Source organism: Anolis sagrei, chromosome X, assembly GCF_037176765.1.
Source record: "Anolis sagrei isolate rAnoSag1 chromosome X, rAnoSag1.mat, whole genome shotgun sequence".
Lineage (NCBI taxonomy): Eukaryota > Metazoa > Chordata > Lepidosauria > Squamata > Dactyloidae > Anolis > Anolis sagrei.
The window spans coordinates 84,959,807-84,980,593 of record NC_090034.1 but is presented as its reverse complement, the minus strand read 5'-3'; the positions used below and the strand labels follow the sequence as shown (position 1 = coordinate 84,980,593).

At 42.7% G+C, this 20,787-nt stretch overlaps 1 protein-coding gene across 1 annotated transcript in view; it reads right to left on the bottom strand.

Annotated features, from left to right (window-relative positions):
* The window catches only part of THRAP3 (thyroid hormone receptor associated protein 3), a 35,385-nt gene extending 14,923 nt beyond the window's left edge, over nt 1–20,462 (bottom strand). Inside the window, exons 1-4 of the mRNA XM_060784055.2 lie at nt 20,366–20,462; nt 10,529–10,609; nt 5,579–5,739; nt 1,831–2,697 (exon numbers count right to left, since the gene is read on the bottom strand). Of these exons, the coding sequence (XP_060640038.2) occupies nt 1,831–2,697; nt 5,579–5,715 (1,004 nt within the window). The 5' untranslated portion in view covers nt 5,716–5,739; nt 10,529–10,609; nt 20,366–20,462. The remainder of the gene's footprint in view (nt 1–1,830; nt 2,698–5,578; nt 5,740–10,528; nt 10,610–20,365) is intronic.
* Between the last annotated feature and the right edge of the window lie 325 nt (nt 20,463–20,787).

Below are 20,787 nucleotides of genomic sequence, written 5' to 3'. Positions count from 1 at the left end.
GCTATTATTTAATCAAGTTTTACCATGTTTTAATTTATTTTAGTTAACTATTGGAGGAGTTTTAGGATAGTGATTAGTGTTTATTTGTCTGTGTATTTTTTGGTTTCAGTCTTTTATTGTTGATATGGTCAGTGAACTAATCAATAAATAGTTCTAACTATCATGACAACAGAAACCCAAACCATTCCTGAATGCAATCTTTTTTTAAAGGATGCATGCCATGCTATATGCTCTTTTCATGGGCCTAAATCCAAGTGATACTCCCAACGTACAGCCACTAAATCAATCGGAATGTGACTTACTGAAGTCCCACTGATTCAACTGGTCCACTCTAGTTGGAGCTGTGTGTGTGTGTGTCTGTCAGGAACGACTTGAGAAAGTTCAAGTTGCTTCTGGTGTGATAGAATTGGCTGTCTGCAAAGATGTTTCCCAGGGAACACCCAGATGTGCAATGTTTTACCATCCTTATGGGAGACTTCTCTCATGTCCCCACATGGGGAGCTGGAGCTGACAGAGGGAGCTCAACCCGCTCTCCACGGATTCGAACTGCTGACCTGCCAGCACAAGGGTTTAACCCATTGCACCACCTGGAGCTACCACTACATTCATACAAAATTCCCATGGGCTGTTTTCTTGGACAACATGATCAGCTTCTCCTATCAATATTAAACTAACCAGAAATCCCCCAAGACTTGAAAAGACAGGGTTCAAATAAGCCAGGGCCAAAGTGTGTCTTATGAGCCTCACTCATTCAATAATCCTGATTCAGCAAAGGAGGCTTTGACTCTTGAAGCAAGAAGTGGACAGTCCCAACCTTCTCCTTGGACACAAGCCAAAGCCTTGCCACAGTGAATGCATGGAACCCTAGCTATTATTCAATGTTAGCTGTGTCTGAAACAGCCCACTGAATATATGCAAGTCAAATCAGGGAAGGGATACAATGCCAATCAAGAATAAAGTGAAATTTGTAATTAATACTCCATGCAATGATCCCTAGGCGGCACAAGCAATTAACTGCACAAGTCTTTTCCCTGGCTGCCTTAGCTAATCTTCTCAATCTCAGAAACAATTACACTTCTGCTGTTTTTAGGTCTCAATTATTCTAAATAGTTTTTTAAAAACCCAATAAAGTTTTGAATATGACACCAAAACCATACTCATCATCCTTCATAGATTTCATCTTCCTATACAAATGCTTCAACCCAGCTATATTTTCTGATAATTGCTACAGCACATAAAATTAACATAGCACCCTTTAACACTTTTCATAACTAAGAGAGATTTCCACTGAGTGAGGGTGGCAAAACACTTTCAGAAAACTCACTATTGCCAATCATTTGGTCATTTTTATTTTAACTGTATGTTTTTTTCTTGCAGACTTCTGAGCAATTAGGAAGAGAACAAAGAAATAGAAACAGTGGAACATGTCCAACCAAAGTCAGTTCTGCTAGGTTCTGATTAACATCAGTGAGAATCGTTAATCATGGCTTGAGTCTTATTGAATTCTATGGGCACTAAGAAAACCTGGGAGGAATAGATCCATTTTATATGCATGGAGACTAACAAACCCTTTTCATTAAAATGGGTCTACTGGATATAGTTATGGAAGTATTACTAGGTTAGAGCCGGGATTCAGTCCAGTGTGCAATTTGCTTCATACGTCACTGAATCCTGCTCTTTGTTGTCTTTAGAGAAGGTTTCTCCACCCAAAAGCTTGATTGTCCTAAAATTAATTTATTCCTATAGCTGACCTAAATGACAACCCAAGCTATGCAACAACCAAAAGCCACACAGAAGCACCACCTAGTTCCAGGGATCAGGACTACTTGCCTCTTGGAGAAGGCGGCCCCCATTTCCTCCTTCTGAGAGCTTCCATAAATGGAGCTGATGATTGTGGGGCTTTTGCTCATGGGGCTCTTCCTCGTGGGGCTCAGACCTCCGAGACCATGCTCAAAGGGGTGAGAGCCTCCCTGAAAGCCGCTGCTCTGCAGGCCGGAACCCAGTGGCGGGTTGGAAGTAGTGGGGCTGGGCTTCTGGAGAGGGTTGGGCCGGGGGGAGCGGCGCCGGACCACCACCGACTGCAGGGGGCTCTTCAGGGCTGGGCTGCGCTCCTTCGGGCTAAGCTCCCTTGTGACCGAACCCGTGCCATAGGTGCCCACCTCCTGCCAGGCCTTAGATGCCTCTGAGGATTTCGCATCCTGGGCTGCTCCCCCAGAGAAGGGCTGCTCCTTGCCATCATCTTCCTGGTTGTCACCGCCACCCTGAGAGGCCCGGCCCTCCTTGGAAGAGGCCTTCTTCTCCTTCAGGGAGCGACGCTTGGAGGAGTCGCCTCGGCTGTGGTTCGAGGAGGAGCGCGAGGAGGAAGACCGCCTCGACCGGTCAGAAGAAGACTTGTCGGAATTCCTGGAGCGGCTCCTGGACCTCGGGGATGGAGAGCGCCGCTTGGGTGATCGGGAACGTGAGCGGCCCCGGCGGGGGCTGTAGGCCTGCCGGTAGTTCTGCCAGTTGGAGCGGTAATTCCCATAGCCGCCTCGGTTATACTGGCCCCACGGGTAGAAGCCGCGGTTCCTCCCACGGAAATAGTAGGGCCTGCGGTATCCACGGTTGTGGCCCCGGAAATCGCGGTTCTGATAGACCCGTTGGTGGCTCCTCTCCCGGTTGTGTGATGGGGAATATGACCGCGAACGGGACCGAGAACTGGGGAAATAAAAAAGGTTAATGAGAAACCACTTCAAAATAAAGATCAACCTTCTGACTCCAGGACAAAAACTCACTCTCTGCAGACTTACTGTGGTGAATATATACTTCTTGGTATGTAGAGTTTTGTATGATGAAAATATTAGAATGTGTGTGCTACAGCAAAAGAGGTAGACTAGAGGCTTAGAAAAAAACACATACCATAAGTATAGGATGTCTGAGGGCCATTCTACATGTGGTAAGTCCAACTGCCTTTCTTTTCCTAAAAATGCCAAAATCCACCGGGCGCCGGTACAGTTGGACAGTCAGACAAGGACTGGAGAAAACATAGGTTCAAATCCCTATTTGGTCACAAAGCTAAGTGAGTAAACCTAGACCTGTTAAGCACTCATCGCAACCTCATCAAAGAAAGCAAGATACAACTGTAACACACAAGCTGAAACAAAGTTGCTAAAATTCCACTATGTACTATGAATGCTGGACAAGACAATGCCCTCCAAGTGATGTGGAGAAGCAGTATCTTAAACTCATGCCCCGGAGAGCCACAAGCCATCAAAATAGGCCAAATGGCAAAGCTTATAAAAAGATACACAGATGAAGAGCTATCGCAGAAACCCAACAAACTGGAATGAGCCATCTTTTACATGCAAAACCTACATCTGGTACAATTCTGCCTTGCCTCTTCCATGACCATTGTTGAGGGGGAGGACAAGGATAATGCTTACCTTGGATGCTGCTTCATTCACAAACACTTTCAGCAACGTAAGAGTGAAAAGACATGCACGCTGCCTAAAGCAGGCAGGGAAAATGAACCAATTACGGGGTGGTCCAAAAGCCCAAAGCTAAGAGCCAGGCCCCAGGCGGCGGCTGCGCTTTGCTATCAGTTACTGCCGAGGGACCTGCTTTCTGCTCCTTCCACAATCCATTCCTGCCAACTAAAACTCTGACGAGGTTTCACATCAAGGAACTGTGGAGACTGTTTGTACGGAAGGACCCAGTTGAGATGCAGAAGACGTTGCAAAATGAGCAGGACAGGTGTTCTCATTTCCCACAAACCCCAGATAAATTTGAACACCACTCCTCTGATGAAAAAAAAAGAGCATGAAAAAAGCAACTGTTGCCTGCAAAGAACTGAACGGACTGCCTTGAGCTGAAGCAGACCCAAAGGAAACTCCCTAGAGAGAGAGAGAGATACAATTGCGACACAAGCCACGTTGTTCTCCTTGGCCGGCTCTCCAAAAGCAACCACTTGCTGCAGCTTATTTCCCCCACTGCCTCGCCATTCAGGCCCACAACTGTGTGTTCCGTAAGAAAGGAAACATACCTCTGTGAGTTAACTATGCTCGTGCTCAATGCGTCGTACATACAAACTCCATCCATTCTGTGTCTCCAGCCAAGTCATTCGCAAAGCCAAATCTCCCCCAACAGCTGCCCACCAGAACAGGCATTTTGCATTCTGGGTTAGCTCTCCATTTGCTACAGCTTTCCTGAAGGAAGCCGGACATTCCCAGCCTACAGTCAGTCCCTCCTTAATGCTTTTGCCCTCTGCTTAAGTTTCAACCTTTCTCCTCCATCTGGCTTAGTTCTCTGCTCCTCCTCCTCCTCCGTGTATTTTTACTGTTGCCCTTCTGTATCGTGGTCAAAAAAACGCACGCTCTAATTATTAGCAGTCACTTTCTGCCTCCAGCCTAACAAAACACAGAATCTTTGTGATCCTTTTACAAAGTACAATTAATTTAAAAAGCAAATAAGCAAGGCAGAGAACAAATGCAAAAATCTAAGCAGGGCCTCAAAAAGTTCTCAAAAAGCAGGCAAGCCCATGCACAGCTCAACTGCACTTTGTCCTAGGATTATTCAACTCTGTTTTTGTTTTTTGAAGAAAAAAAGGAAAGGAGACCAATTTAAGTAGAGCAAAGAACTAGATCAGTTCTTTGGATAAACAGTACAATGAATATAGGAAAACGGAATTACGGATGACGAGCTGGATCATGATTCTAGTTACGAGATGTTAATGTGTTGTTTATTGATGTGTAATTACTTAGTATATTACGGTGTTAATTGTTTTTGAATAGTGTATGTTGTTAGCATTGAATTTTTGCTCTTGTTAACCGCGTTGAGTCGCCTACGGGCTGAGAAACTGCGGTATACAAATAAAGTAAATAAATAAATAAATAAATAAATCACAAAATCAATTCCTTTACGTAGTCTTCAGTAGGATAGATATACCTTTCTTTCTAGATATGTGACTAGTTCCACCACATAACTCTTGCCAGGTAAGTTGAGGCTAAACTATCCATCAGAAACACAACTGTTCTTGCAGTTTTAAGATTAAATGAGCACACAAACTGCAAGCTTCACAGCCTGAAAACCAGGATGGAAGCGTTACTGAGATATTTTCAAAGGTCAGTGCTCTGCATCATTTTCAAAACGGCAACAGGGCTGACAGTCTATCATCTGCCCCATCTAAGAAAAAAAAATACCAAGAAAAAAAATCAAGCCACAGGAATCTTTAGATAGAAATCTAGAAAAAAAGTTTTCAGCACACATTTTATCATGCTTGTCAAAGCACAGAGAAAAGTTCATACAAAATCGCACGCAGCATCCCTCCAAATCAGACCAACAGCCGAAATTATCCAGAATGCCAAATCCAAAGAGAAACAATACATCCCACAATGCAAGAAGCACAAACTTTTTAAGACACTAATATTTCCATGCCTCAATCATTTTTATGGCAAGTTACAGAACTTGCTGACAAACAAAAGAAGTTAAGATGACAGATTATTCAGTCATTTGGAATCAAAGATTTTCCACAGCAGAATCCCCTTTTGTAAAGGTTTCATGATACACTAAAGGATCCAATAATATAACATCACAATCTTACCTTAGCCTCCGTTTCCTCGACCGTGAAACGGACCGAGACCTGGACCGGGACTTTGAAAAAGACCGGGAGCGAGAGCGGGACCCAGATCTCGAACGAGAGGAACGGGACCCAGATTTGGATTTATTTGTTTTCGACATCTCTCACAACTCCTTCCTCCACGCCTGTCAGCACAGAAGAAAGCAAGAAAAAGCAGCAAGTGAATTGTTTTCCAGCTTTTCTTCTGGATATGTTGAATAGATCAGTTCTCTTTGCAAAACGAAAACATCTATGAAGATAGATCTAACAGGCTTTAAAGTGGAATCCTAAATGGAACACCAGAGCCCAAAGATGGTAGACACCCTGAGAACTCTCTGGACCAGCCCTTTTCAATCTTTTCACTCTCACTAAACTCTTGAAATTTTGCCTGTCCATAAAAATGATTATATCTACCACTCAAAAAACATGTTTTTCCCAATCATGATCTCTCGTGATTGAAAAGGAACCTGTACAAACTTCTTTCATTCCCTTAGGGTCCCCTGGCTGATAGATCCTGCTCTGGACTAATTTAGGGACTCTTTTACTTTCACTCAAAAGGCACAACGTTATCTAGGTTTTTCACCTAAGACTGGGATCGAAAGGGAGCTCAAAACAGTATTAAAAGATAAAGGAAGAACAAAGTTGTAATATTGAAACAGCAGTAAAATAATTATAGAGTCCAATGTTACTTTTAAAATACGGTTCTTTCTAAGACGATATCAATATCCCCTTTCTCAACAATGAAAGAAAGGTATTTCTCTAAAATCCCCCCAATTAGGGATACTGATTCTCCCGCTCCTCATTTAACCAAGAGAATACTTACAGACCAACGTTAAGAATGAGGTGCTGACTTTCAGACCAGCCCCGTTTGCAGCTGGAAAACCCAGTTATACACTTGTCACAGTCAAGCGGCCTCAGGGGAGTCCCCTTGCAGCCAAAATAAATTGGGAATCCTTCCAAGTCTTTCGACATTTTAAACACTGGGGATGGATACTAACTTTTCCTAAGGTATCAAATGCCTTTAAAGAATCACATTTGCAAAGGAAGAATGCAAGACAGACACCTTAAGCAAAGACCTCAGTTTTTTTTTTTTTAAATCAGTACACAAAATACAAAAATAATTATCATCAAAGATAAATTACATAGAATGGACTTCTCAATGGTGGCTTCTCAAAGAAGCCTTAGGAACTTCTGAAGTATTTCTGAAGAATGGAATATAGTGCAACAGAAAAAGAGCCGATTTTTTAAAAGTCACACATTGTTGTATTCATCATCATCAATATAGTTTATTGTACGGGCCCAAGGCCATGACAAAAAGCACCACATGCGCACAATAGTACCCACGGAGTATAGGCACCAAGGATGCTAAACAGAAACCATAATTTGCTCCCACAACAAAAACAATGGAAGTTAATAATAGTTTAAATACATTTTAGGAGAGGATCCAGTTAACCCTTAGAGTCTCCTTGGCAACTGATAGCAATTTTATCTAATAAGCAGCAAAATATATTTTATTTCCAGATATAGTCTCTTCAAAATTGAACCAAGTAATAATAATAATAATAAAAATAAAAATAATAAAAATTATTTTTGTACCCTGCCTCCATCTCTCCAAAGGGACTCAGGGTGGCTTACATTTGGCACAAGGTGCCGAGACAAAGCATAAAATAAACACAAAGTACAATGCAAAGTAAAAACTATAGCACACAAAAACAGCAATTTAAAACTCAGAACAACACCCAGTGACCTATGGTGACAACTAGCACAAGACATGGCCAAACTGTAAACAAGACAAGGGAATAGGACAATGCAAATTGTAGCTAAGGAACAGGGCATGGGATGAAAGTGCAGTGCTGTGTCATTGAAATATTACTTTCTCTTACGGTGTTTTAATAAAAGACTGTTAATGGAGCATAACACTTCTAAAAAACGTAACCTTTCTAGAACAAGAGGAAAAATTAAATTATTGCATATCCATTTATTTGCAGCAAACATTCCCAATCACTTTGAATGTGTTTTCAAAACTAGCCACACTGTTAACCTCATCTGACACACTCCATCCCTTGACACAGATCTAGTTCTGGGTAGCAATAAAAGGACCCCAAAAAGGAGTCCTGGCCATTTCTGAAAGCTAGCAAGGGAAGCTGCATGCCTCAAGTAATCCTTGGCAAAGAAGGCTCTGGAAGGCCCAGCCTCTCTTTCTGCCAGGGACGGACTGACAGGGGCTTAACCCTATAAGCTGACACCTGGCTTGTCCCATCAGTTTTGCTCTACAAAGAAGCATGAGTGTGCACTGAGAGAATTCAGTCAATTTGCTTAACTGGGGAAACTTTTCTTTCTTTGAAACCAGACACAAATTCATGTGTTCTTCGCTTCCCTCCACCTAACCTACAATCTGTACCCATTCCAAGCAATGACAAAGGCTGAACAACAATGGAATTGAGATTTCCAAACAGCGTGTTGCCAGGAATTAATACTTGCCCCCTCCCCACCTCTCCCTTTCACTGAAAGGCTCCTATTTCAGAGTCAGATATGCTCTGAGCATTCAGTAAGCCTTGGAAGATGTCAAGATTTCAGCCGCCACTGACATGCACCCAACAGGATATAAAGAAAGATTTGAGAAAGAAAAAAGGACAGATACGAATCAAAATAAGCTCCAAGCTGCACATTTCTATGATTTTTTTTGAAAAAAACTAAAGATAAAACGGAGCTATCATCCTTCCTGGATCTGATATAGATGACTGCACGATGTTCAGTTCTGTATATAGAAATAAGACATTCTGGATAAGGGAAAGTAACGTATGGCACATTCTTCAGCAATCTGGTCATGATTTGAGACCTGGTTTGAATTTGGGGCTCCTTCAAGAGCAAGGCTTCATTAATTTCTTCCCTTTTTAAACAAACTGGAGAAGTCAATCAGAGGGCAAAGATGCCTGAACAACCATAATGTACAAGAAACTTTACTGAACATAAGGATACCATTTCAGCAAAAGTTTAACTGGTTTCTACCTCTCACACTTCAATGCAATTCAGTGCTCTGCTTAATTCATATTTAAGCAAATGGCCTCAGTTCTAACCCTGTTATACAAAATGGAGACCACACAGTTTAGGGAATTCACCATTAATTTTCAGAACACATTAAAGACGTATTGATTCATATTACCAGCCAATGTCTTTTATTTTGTTTTAGCTATAGGTATAATGTATTAATGAATGAATGTTTGCCAATTTATGTTTTATGTTTGGAAGCTGCCCTGAGTCCCTTTGGGGACAGGGCAAGTTAAAAATAAACTATCACTGTTATTATTTGATATAAAACAAGATTAGTACACAGCAAACGAGATCATTATGCTGGCTTTTGTATTCAATTACACATTGGATACTTCTCAAGACTCTAGGACTATGTGATGTATCGGAGAATAATGTGTGCAGATCTGAGTAGGGTGGCCTTTTGCAGCTGACAGATGGTAATTTTATCAGCGCCAATTGTTTTTAAGTGCAGGCCAAGATCTTTAGGGACCTTGGCCTGCACCACTGGAACCACTTTTACTGGCTTGTGTCAGAGTCTTTCCAGTTCTAACTTTAAATCCTCGTATCGTGTAAGCTTTTCCAGTTGCTTCTTGTCTATTCTCCTGTATGGATCGATGATCCATACTTTGTTTCTTTCCACAATCGTGAGGTCAGGGGTATTGTGCTCTAAAACTCTATTAGTCTGAATTTCAAAGTCCCAGAGTTGTTGGTGGTTGTTGGTAGTTGTTGTTGCTATTATTATTATTATTATTATTATTATTATTGACACAAAAGCACAGTATGTCACAGCAAATATGCTGGATTTCGTATCACAAAATCACAAGTCGAACACTTCCCAAGCGTCTAGGACTGTGTGATGTATTTTCGAATGATGTGCACAGATCCAAGTAAGGTGGCCTTTTGCAGTTGATCGATCGTGATTTTGTCTATGTTTATTGTTTCCGAATGCCGGCTGAGATCTTTTGGCACGGCACCCAGTGCGCCAATGACCACTGGGACCACCTGTACTGGTTTATGCCAGAGCCTTTGCAATTCAATTTTGAGGTCTTGATAGCAGCTGAATTTTTCCTGTTGTTTTTCCTCAATGTGACTGTCACCTGGTATGCTGACATCAATAATCCAGACTTTTTTCTTTTCCACAATCGTGATGTCTGGTGTATTGTTTTCCAAAACTTCATCAGTCTGGATTTGAAAGTCCCACGGTATTTTTGCATGTTCATTTTCCATGACCTTTGCAGGTTTATGTTCCCACCAATTCTTTACTGCTGGCAGGTGGTACTTGTGACATAAGTTCCAGTGAATCATCTGGGCCACAGAGTTGCGCCTCTGTTTGTAGTCCGTTTGTGCGATTTTCTTGCAATTATTATTATTATGACCCAGTCCTCTTTCTTAGCTGCACTAGGACCAATTCGTTCTCAGCTGCCTTTTCCTAGTGTCTCCCAGTCAGTAGCATTTCCTCACATTTTCCTTCTCAATCAAGTTCTAATCTCCCTTAGCTCCTGAACTCAAGCACAACATAAAATACAGACAAAAGCAGTTAACTTGGGGTAACCTTCTGGACAAATTGGCTACATCGGAGCTATGGTTCTGGTTCCCATTTGCACCAAACAAACTGGCCAAGTTTCCTGTTAGTAACTTGAGAAATGCTCTTGCACTGACTTCCAAGAGTTTCTGCATTGCTTTAAGTGTTAAAGCTAGATCTTTGTGATTGACTAAGCAATAGTTTTGTTCATTACAAAAGCTGAAATACAATACCAACTTTCAATGCAGGAACACGATTTTTCTCGAAGTGATTTTTTTTTAAAATTTAATTTGTGAAATCTGAAATGGTTTTACATGGAGGTTATGCAATATCTTACCACGACCTTGTCTATAATGAACACTGAAATGACTCTGGAAGCTTACCTTACTTGAAAGAGGCTCTCCTATGGCACAACTCAGACGCCACAAGTCTCTTTCCACTTAACGAAATGCAAAAGATCAGCTCTGCAAAATAAAAGGAATGGTTTATATGACAACTGTTCACAGGGTGGTGTTATTTTGTTATTTTGAAAGGTGAACAGAAAGCATTAATCAGGCCTTCTTCAGATCTACTACTCTAAGATAAGTTTAATTTCTCAAGATGACCCTACCCAGTTTGAACATAAACTTCACTCAAAGATAAGTTAATCTGAACATGCCATGTCTGCAAAGAGGAAGACTATAATGACAAAAATGGTAAAAATTGTAAGCCTATAAAGCACCCAGAATGTTGGCTCTAAACCGCTGTTCTTCAGATGGTCTGAGAAACAAATTAACATTTTCCTCCCAGGATGATCCCAAGGTCTCAGGTATATGAGGTTCTTTTAGATCCCTTTCCTATTATTACTACTATTACTTCTCCCCTTTCATCCTACTTTTCCACGGAAGGACAAAGAGAACATGTTCACAACCATAAGGGACATATGATTTATCTAAATGAGCCAAATCCAGGATCAATAATCTATTCATACTGAGAGATCATGTGATTTTTGACCAGACATGACACCTAGATCAAAATCTGGCCAGTGCATAAAAGCAAAAACAACATGTGACATAACAAATACACTGGGCAGAAATAAACCAAAATAACTCAGCTTTACTGTGAGCAATAAAGGTCACTTTTGGCTGGCTCCATCTTAAAGAGCTAGCTGGACCCTAGCTTTCAACTTATGCCCGGAAAAGACAATCCCTGAGACCCTGTCCCCGACAAAATGGCCGTTCTGTGTGATGCAATATAATGCATTTTATCCATACTGTAGTAACGTAACGTTACCTGTTATAACACAAAGACAGAAGATATCTGTCCTCACTTGAGCTCCTGGGGCCCTCCTGGGATTCTGCCAGTGAAAGACCTTTGCTTTGTCTTCCTAGTGCCAGGCATGCAAACCTCCTACAAGGTTAATTTTTAATCAGGAAGGGGAAGGGCTGGCCTAAGGGAGGAAAACAGCTTTGGCTTAGCCCAGAGGGGCCCAAAGGTCCCTCACCGACTGCTCCTCCTCCTTCTCCTCAGTATTAGTTAGCCCTTCTCTCCAGCCACCTAGCTTGAAAAACAAGGGCATTGCCACCTGCTCCACCTAGATCTCAAGGGATGCTTTAATTGTCTTGCATCTAAAAAAGAGTACCATGTATCTTCTCACCCTGCAATCACTAAACCAAAATAACATGTTGCCCAAAACTTATTGCGGTTATTTTTTATCACCTCTCCTCTCCCCAGAAGGTTGTTGTTACCTTTGAAGTCTCTCCTAGTCAGGAAGGAGGCAGAAAGAAAGCCTTCTGTATTCTGCCATACTTTTTAAAGTCTTGTTTAGAAGTACAATATATATCAGTGGTTCTCAACCTGTGGGTCCCCAGATGTTTTGGCCTTCAACTCCCAGAAATCCTAACAGCTGGTAAACTGGCTGGGATGTCTGGAAGTTGTAGGCCAAAACACCTGGGGCCCACAGCCTAAGAACCACTGATATATATTCTTGGATAAGTTGAACCTGGTAGGTCAAGGGCAGTTATGAATTTTGAGATGACTCATTGATATGTCAAGGGGTATAAACATGAAGATATACAGGGGGTTATCAGATTTTGGAGGGTTTTCTACATCATACAGAAGGATCAGACACCGAACAACAATTGTGCTTCCCTTCATGATCAGATTTTCTGTCCTTATTACTACACACAACAGCCCAAAGTGGGAAGTTATCTATTATAGACCGTAATATCTTAGAGCAGCAAACAGAGACTTCTTTGTTTTTGCCTGTGTGATTCTAAGGCAGTGGGAGTTGGGGGCCAAAGCACCTGGAGGTTGTGCAGGCCTGTTCTAAGGCAAAGTGAAGAGTTGTAATCGAGTGATTCAGTGAATGAAAGAGCCGCAGAGGATAGCAGGATCATAGCCATGTCTGTGAGATCACTGGAGCTACAATATCTGCATTTTCTCATGTGAAAAATGTACTCCCTTTTAGATGCACATGTGTTTGTTTGGGCCACAATCTTACTGCCTAACATAGCTATACTTGTGCAGGACAGCTGAGTGGTGAAAATGACTGTGGGCCTCATGGCAGGTTGTCTCTGTTAAGAGGCTCAGGAGCCAGCAAAGCAGCTTTCTCTGGCAACAAAACCCACTTTCCCCTCTGCCCCGCTGCAGCTGCTGTGCTCACTCCAAAAAGTGTGTTATGCTGGCAAAACGAAGCAGACCACTGGCGTATTTCAGCAGGAGAATTCTCAGGTTTATTTATAAAAAAAAATTCAGCAAGCCAGGTGGCTTCCAATTTCTCCCTATAAAGTGACAAACATAAACAACTCAGCAAGTAGCGAAATGGTTGAATATCAGGCAAACACAGAAAGCTTGAACATCCAAGCACTATCACCAGATGGCAAGCAAGCATAGGCATTATTGTGAGAAGATATATGGCTTTGCTCCATACCATATCCTCAAGGAAGCACACATAAAATCACACGTGCAATCTAGGGTAAGGTACATTGCAATAAATCATAATTACCATTCAATAAGTTCTTACCACAAGATCACAAGCTGAGCTGAACGTTGGCTAACCATTCTGAAAACACTGCCATTACTAAGACAAAGGACCGATTGCTTCGTTTGAATACCAATATCCTGAAGCTGTGCCAGACATATAAAATTTTAAATCTCAGAGAAGTGGTATACTGAAATGTTATTCTGCCTAGGCAAGTTTGTATAGAACAGCTTTTGAGGAAGCTGGCAGCAGCTGCCCCGACCCATCGGCAGGCCTGTTAGATGTGGGACTTCCGAGCAGAACCCAACTGAACAAGAGTCTAATCCATCTTCAGCTGTTCCACTGGAGATTTATTTCAGGCAGGGCAGCTAAATAGGGATCTCAACTTCATCATTGCAGCTACACCCAGAAAGTTTCAGCAAAGCTCTAGGAATTTAAATGGCTAGTCCAGCATCAAGAAGAAAAATCATCCCCTAGAGAACTCCTGTCTTTGGGCAACTATAACTTCTGATTGCCATCACTGAGGGTTTGCTGCAATGGAGTCCCGCATGAAGGCCTCTGACACTATGCATGGTCATATGGGATATCAGCTATACTCTTCTGAACAAAGGCATTTCTAGCTACCTATATGAGCTGTTGCATTCTGTTACAGTGCAAGAATATACTGAAATGCTTTCCTATGTTGTTGTCCATTCGTTCAGTCGTCTCCGACTCTTCGTGACCTCACGGACCAGCCCACGCCAGAGCTCCCTGTCGGCCGTCACCACCCCCAACTCCTTCCAAGTTCAGTCCAGTCACTTCAAGGATGCCATCCATCCATCTTGCCCTTGGTCGGCCCCTCTTCCTTTTACCTTCCACTTTCCCCAGCATCATTGTCTTCTATAGGCTTTGCTGTTTCCTCATGATGTGGCCAAAGTACTTCAACTTTGTCTCTAGTATCCTTCCCTCCAATGAGCAATCGGGCTTTATTTCCTGGAGGATGAACTGGTTGGATCTTCTCGCAGTCCAAGGCACTCTCAGAACTTTCCTCCAGCACCACAGTTCAAAGGCATCTATCTTCCTTCGCTCAGCCTTCCCTAAGGTCCAGCTCTCACATCCGTAGGTTACTACAGGGAATACCATGGCTTTGACTATGCGGAGCTTTCCAATAGATCCAAATATTCTTTGCTACAGGATACCTTGCAAACAGGACTGAGGGACATAGTTCATACATCCAGTTAGAAGCTGTAGCTACATAATTAATAGCAGGGACTATGTGTCTGCCAAAAGAACTTATCTCAAACCAAAACCTTGGCTTCTGAACAGACAGAACTGTCTAGAATTCAGATCCTGCATGAGGAGTCAGCTATCTCTCAACTTGAATACGATCAGTAGATTGTCCAAGGCGTTTGGGAGACATCAGATCCAATGCAGTGAAGCCAGTTTATTAGTCCAAGAAACTTGTCTCATGGGTGAGTAATCCGCCTACAGTTTTGCTGCCTTCTCTTAGGTGCTGCTCAATTTTAACATCACATCTGTTCCTGGCCCCTTCCCAAATCAAAACAGTGCCTTCTGCCTGGCTCTTTCTCTGCTGGTCCTCTGATCCTCTTTTGCCAAAGCAAGAGCCTGGCCTGCATTCCATTGCTTTCCTGATCCCTGTCCACCACATCCCTGAACCAGGCCTTTCAGCTGCAGCCTGTCAAAGCTAGAAATCTGACAACAGCACTTCATCTGGCCTTCACAAGCCTTCAGAAAATGAGGAAGCTGGCTTGAACCTCAGTTAAGAGGCAGAGTGCCAGAGCACGGTTCTGTAACACTGAATAGCTTGCTATGGATATAATCCTTCCTCGTCTTTAATTCGATGAAGAGAGATTAATCTTATGAAGTAAGATGGACTTACTGCCAAATTCACACCTATTCTATTTTAGAAGAGATGCTTGGAATGTCATTTTATAAAATATTTGCTTAGGTGTCCGGTGTTGTCTGTGCTTGCATTTTGTAATGGTATTTATTAGTCAAAATAATTGTTCATGTTATGATTGCAAGGATGATTCTATCACCAGGCTGAAACACAAAGCAGTGCTTTTTGTGTTACTTAGTGACTGATCACACCTGGCTGATTAGGGTCTCCATGTCAACACTCTAGTGGCCTCTTGGGGCAACAGCTGGGTCTTTCCTATGATCCCCTAGTAGCCTCTTGAGATAACAGTTGTAAGGCCATAGATCCACCTCAAGGAGTCTCTCAGACAGAGGCAGGCAGGACAAGACTATCTCTTTCAGACTTTCAGTTTCTGAAGAGGTCCTATTGAATACCAACAGTGAAGCAGCAGTAATATGTTGTCATCTCTATTTGTGCCCTACAAGGTAATTAGAAACAGGCAAGATACAAAATGCTATGGTATTCCTCTCCCCACTGCTCAAACCCCTCAGTTCAATCCAGAGTACTAAATAACCCAACAGATACTTTTGAAACACAGAGAAAAAAATCCTGCCAAATAAGCAAGGAAAGAACATTTCTTTCCAAACTCCCTAAAGGACCTAACACGCAATAAATTTATTGTTATAATCCATTTAGATCTTCGCTGGAAACTGAAAATTGTATCCAACAAATGACAAAGTAAGAAGGAATTCTGAAACTGACTACTCTTTAACAGACACTGGAAGCAAGTTTCAAAAATAAATCATTGAACTGATTGGGTGGGGGGGGGGGGGAATCCATGGCCTCAACTACATACAGTATGAGAGAAACAGGCAACACAATTGGATGAAGTCTTTGTTTCACTTCTCAGTTAAGCCAGTTAACCTACAACCTTTTGCACATGAGAGAAACAGAACAGCTTCTGTGTCTGCTTTCTACCACGCTGGAAAACAATCAGTTCTGAAAATGGCAAAGACCAATTTTGAGGTCTCGATTAAGGTCTGTTCCACTTTCAATAGTGCCTACGGTGCTATCCATTTTTAGACAAAAAAAAAGAACTACAGCTTATGTTTCAGCAACTACTTAGTCATAACAAGGTCAAAATATATCACAAACTATGTATTTAAGGGTCACAATGCTGGCTGAGTTTGAAACGCTACATTGTATTGGCATTTTAAAGATTATCTGAAGGTCTAACGATCCAAAAATTGAAGATTCTTAACAGCTATGATTAAGGCGGTTTGACTTGGCATATGCAGGTTCTACTTTCCACTGAACCATAAAACTCACTGGATGACATTGGAGCAGTCTCTTTGTCTCTCCGACTGCTTACTTCAAAGAATGTTGTACGGCTGGGAGATAAGTATAGTGCCACGTATGTATTCCACCTTGTGTTGATGTGATGGAAAACAGGATATAAGTATAAGAAGGCTTTGGCACAATCTCACATTCCAGTGAAAAGGCGGCTCAGTTGGTGCTGTTCACCCACTCCCAAATCCACTTTCTCCAATGAGATTTTGTGGCACCTTAGAGACGAGAATGTTTCAGTTAAAATAAAAGCATCCCAGGATGCCCGACCTTTTGACTCAAATGCTTGGGGTGTTATTTCCACGGAGACATTACTGCGCCATTAGTGTTTTTTTTTTTTAATGGATGAGGAAAGAAGAAAGGCAATTCAATTGCTCTGATGGCAAAACCTATTCAAGATGGCACAGATCACCTTTAAGGGTGATATGCTCTCTTTCCTTTCTGCTTTTCTACACCATAGGAGCAACGACAGTTAAACTGGGGTCAATGGGTTTCTCAGCTGTGGGTTTTCTGTCCTGGTAGAAAGTAGGCTGGAATAGATTACCCTCTGAATCCTTTCAAAGTCTCACGATTCTACCCCCCACCCCGGCCAAAGCCCATGTGTTTGATGGATTGTAATGTAACAAATCCATCTATATCCCACCTTTCCCCCAAAACTGGAAACTCAATTTGGCTTACAAAATAAAAGGGGATGCAAGTATTTTCTATTATTAATGGTAAACTATTTGATCATGCCTTCTACAGTGCATAAAACCAGAAATGAAACTGATAGTCCAAAGATCTGTTATCATACAGATTTTATCTGACTAAACAATGTTCATATGCCAGTATTAAATCCTATCCTATATCCTATCTTATCCAATCTGTCATCGATCCACTCCTTTGGGCTTCACACAAATCTACCATTTGCCAAAATATATGATCCTGTGCTTTTCTTTTCCATTTCTGGTTGAATACCTTAACCATTGGTTCATCCCATCGAGTACAAGGTCTCCCTAAGGGCTCTTGATACCCAGTTGGTGGTCTCTTAGTATCCAGTTCGTTAGTTGACATATAGTCCAGTTGGTGGTCCCTTCCACCCAGCCATATAACCCAGAATATCAAGGCAGATAATCCACAATACCTGCTTTGAACTGGATTATTTGAGTCCACACTGCCATATAATCTAGTTCAATGTGGATTTTATACAACTGCGTGGAAGGGGGAGGAAGTCATAAGGAGGAGGGAGCAAGTTTGTTTTCTGCTGCCCTGGAGACTAGGACATGGAACAATGGCTTCAAATTACAGGAAAGGAGATTCCACCTGAACATTAGGAAGAACATCTTGACTGTGAGAGCTGTTCAGCAGTGGAACTCTCTCCGGGGAGTGTGGTGGAGGCTTTTGAACAGAGGCTGGATGGCCATCTGTCAGGGGTGCTTTGAATGCAATTTTCCTGCTTCTTGGCAGGGGGTTGGACTAGATGGCCCATGAGGTCTCTTCCAACTCTATTATTCTATGGTCAACTAACCCCCTTCCACACACCTAAATAAAAACCCTCATGTTCTGCTTTGAACTGGGTTATATGGCAGTGTGGACTCAGATAACCCAGTTCAAAGCAGATATTGTGGGATTTTCTGCCTTGATATAGGGCCCCGTGTGGAAGGGCCCTATACCGAGATTGATAGATATCTTATATAAATAAAAATGTAATGTTCATTTGTGGGATTAACAGAACTCAAAAGCCACTGGACGAATTGGCACCAAATTTGGACACAATACACCTAACAACCCAATGTATGTACTTCACTAAAAAGAATGATTTTGTCATTTGGGAGTTGTAGTTGCTGGGATTTATAGTTCACCTACAATCAAAGAGCATTCTGAACCCCACCAATGATGGAATTGAACCAAACTTGGCACACAGTTCTCCCATGACCAACAGAAAATACTGGAAGGGTTTGGTGGGCAGTGTCCTAAGGTTTTGGAGTTGTAGTTCATCTACATCCCGAGATCACTGTGGACTCAAACAATAATGGATCTGGACCAAACTCTACACAAATACTCAATATGTCCAAATGTGAACACTGGTAGAGTTTGGAGAAAATAGAATCTTGACATTTGGGAGTTGTAGTTGCTGGGATTTATAGTTCACCTACAATCACAGAGCATTCTGAATCCCACCAACGATAGAATTGGGCCAAACCTCCGACACAGAACCCCCATGTGGGCCACAGCAACGTGTGGCAGGGGACGGCTAGTAAATTATACTAATTTTACCTTAGTGTTACATGTTATTTATTTATTTATTTAGCTAGCAGTTTTGTATACCGGTCTTCTCACCTCCATTCGAGGGACTCAGGCCGGTTTCCAACATCAATATTACAGACAGTCATTAAAACATCATATTCTAAATCACACTAAAACATTAAAATAGCAAATACAGTCATATTATTACAGTGGTCAGTCATCAAAAATCATTATTCGTCGTCATCCATCCATATCACAGGATCATGGCTCATTCGTCGAAAGCCAGTCCCCAAAGCCAAGTTTTCACCTGTTTCCTGAACATTAAGATAAAAGGGGCAGTGCTGATCTCCAGTGGAAGGGAGTTCCAGAGTCGAGGGGCCACCACCGAGAAGGCCCTGTCTCTCGTCTCCACCAGCCGTGCCTGTGAGGCCGGTGGGATCGAGAGCATGGTCCCTCCAGACGATCTTAACAATCTTGATGGCTCATAGGCTTTAGTAATTTGTAAAGTACTGTTTCTAGCGTTGCTAGCCACTACAGCTGGCATGGGCTAGGTTGGGCCCTCCAGGTGTTTTGGACTTCAACTCCCACCATTCCTAACAGCCACAGGCCCTTTCCTTTTCCCCCTCAGCCGCTAAGATGAGGGTGAAGGGCCTGAGGCTGTAAGGAATGGTGGGAGTTGAAGTCCAAAACACCTGGAGGGCCCAAGTTAGCCCATGCCTGCACTAGAATCTCCTTCAAGAGAAATAAGTGGAAAATAAATATAATAATAATAATAATATGCCCATCGAAGCTTCTTTAATGATCGAATGGCGCCATATATATATATATATATCCGCATCAGGCGTTTGGGCAAGGCCCCAAAGTTCCCCAATTTCCGACATATGAGGGAAAATGTCCCCTCATCTCTGGAAAATGACTTCTTAGTTCTATATATTTAATGTTTATATGTTGTAAATTGCATTCTTTTTATCATGGTCAGCCCCTCCAAGTTTCCTTTAAAGGAGACAGGATCACAGGATCATGGCTCATTCATCGAAAGCCAATCCCCAAAGCCAAGTTTTCACCTGTTTCCTGAACGTTAAGATAAAAGGGGCAGTGCTGATCTCCAGTGGAAGGGAGTTCCAGAGTCGAGGGGCCACCACCGAGAAGGCCCTGTCTCTCGTCCCCACCAGACGCGCCTGTAAGGCCGGTGGGATCGAGAGCAGGGCCCCTCCAGACGATCTTAACAATCTTGATGGCTCATAGGCTTTAGTAATTTGTAAAGTACTGTTTCTAGCGTTGCTAGCCACTACAGCTGGCATGGGCTAGGTTGGGCCCTCCAGGTGTTTTGGACTTCAGCTCCCACCATTCCTAACAGCCTCAGGCCCTTTCCTTTTCCCTCACAGCCGCTAAGATGAGGGTGAAGGGCCTGAGGCTGTAAGGAATGGTGGGAGTTGAAGTCCAAAACACCTGGAGGGCCCAAGTTAGCCCATGCCTGCACTAGAGTCTCCTTCAAGAGAAATAAGTGGAATATAAATATAATAATAATGATAATAATAATATGCCCATCGAAGCTTGAGACTCTTCTTTAATGATCGAATGGCGCCACATATATATATCCGCATCAGGCGTTTGGGCAAGGCCCCAAAGTTCCCCAATTTCCGACATATGAGGGAAAATGTCCCCTCATCTCTGGAAAATGACTTCTTAGTTCTATATATTTAATGTTTATATGTTGGAAATTGCATTATTTTTATCATGGTCAGCCCCTCTGAGTCTCCTTCAAAGGAGACAGATGGGAAAGGCAGGGTTCTTCCTTCCTTTCCTTGTCTCTTTTCCCTCACTCACCTCGCCGCCGCGGCCTCCTCTCGCCGCCTCGCCTCCGTAGCAGCGAAAGGGCCAGGCGCCTCTGCGCGCGCAGCCCTGGCTAGGCCTCAGCCGCAGAGCATCGTGGGAATCGTAGTTTTCCCTGCTCCCGCTTGCCTTCGGCCGCGGCGAAGAGCTCCACCCGAAATAACTGCAACTACCGGCATGCACCGCGCCCATCTTCCCGCCACTCTCGCGCCCTCTCGCTTTCCGCTCCACCTCAAGGCCGGCCCCTTTTCTTGTCACTCCACTCTGCCTCGTCCGCCATATTCTTTCTTTCTCGCTTGCGGATGGGAAATTGAGTCTTTTCCTCCACAACGGTGTTATGAGTTGTTATGGAGGCCTCATGGAGCTAAGAACTGCAACTTCCAGAAGGAGAGAAAATCATAGAATCAAAGAGTTGG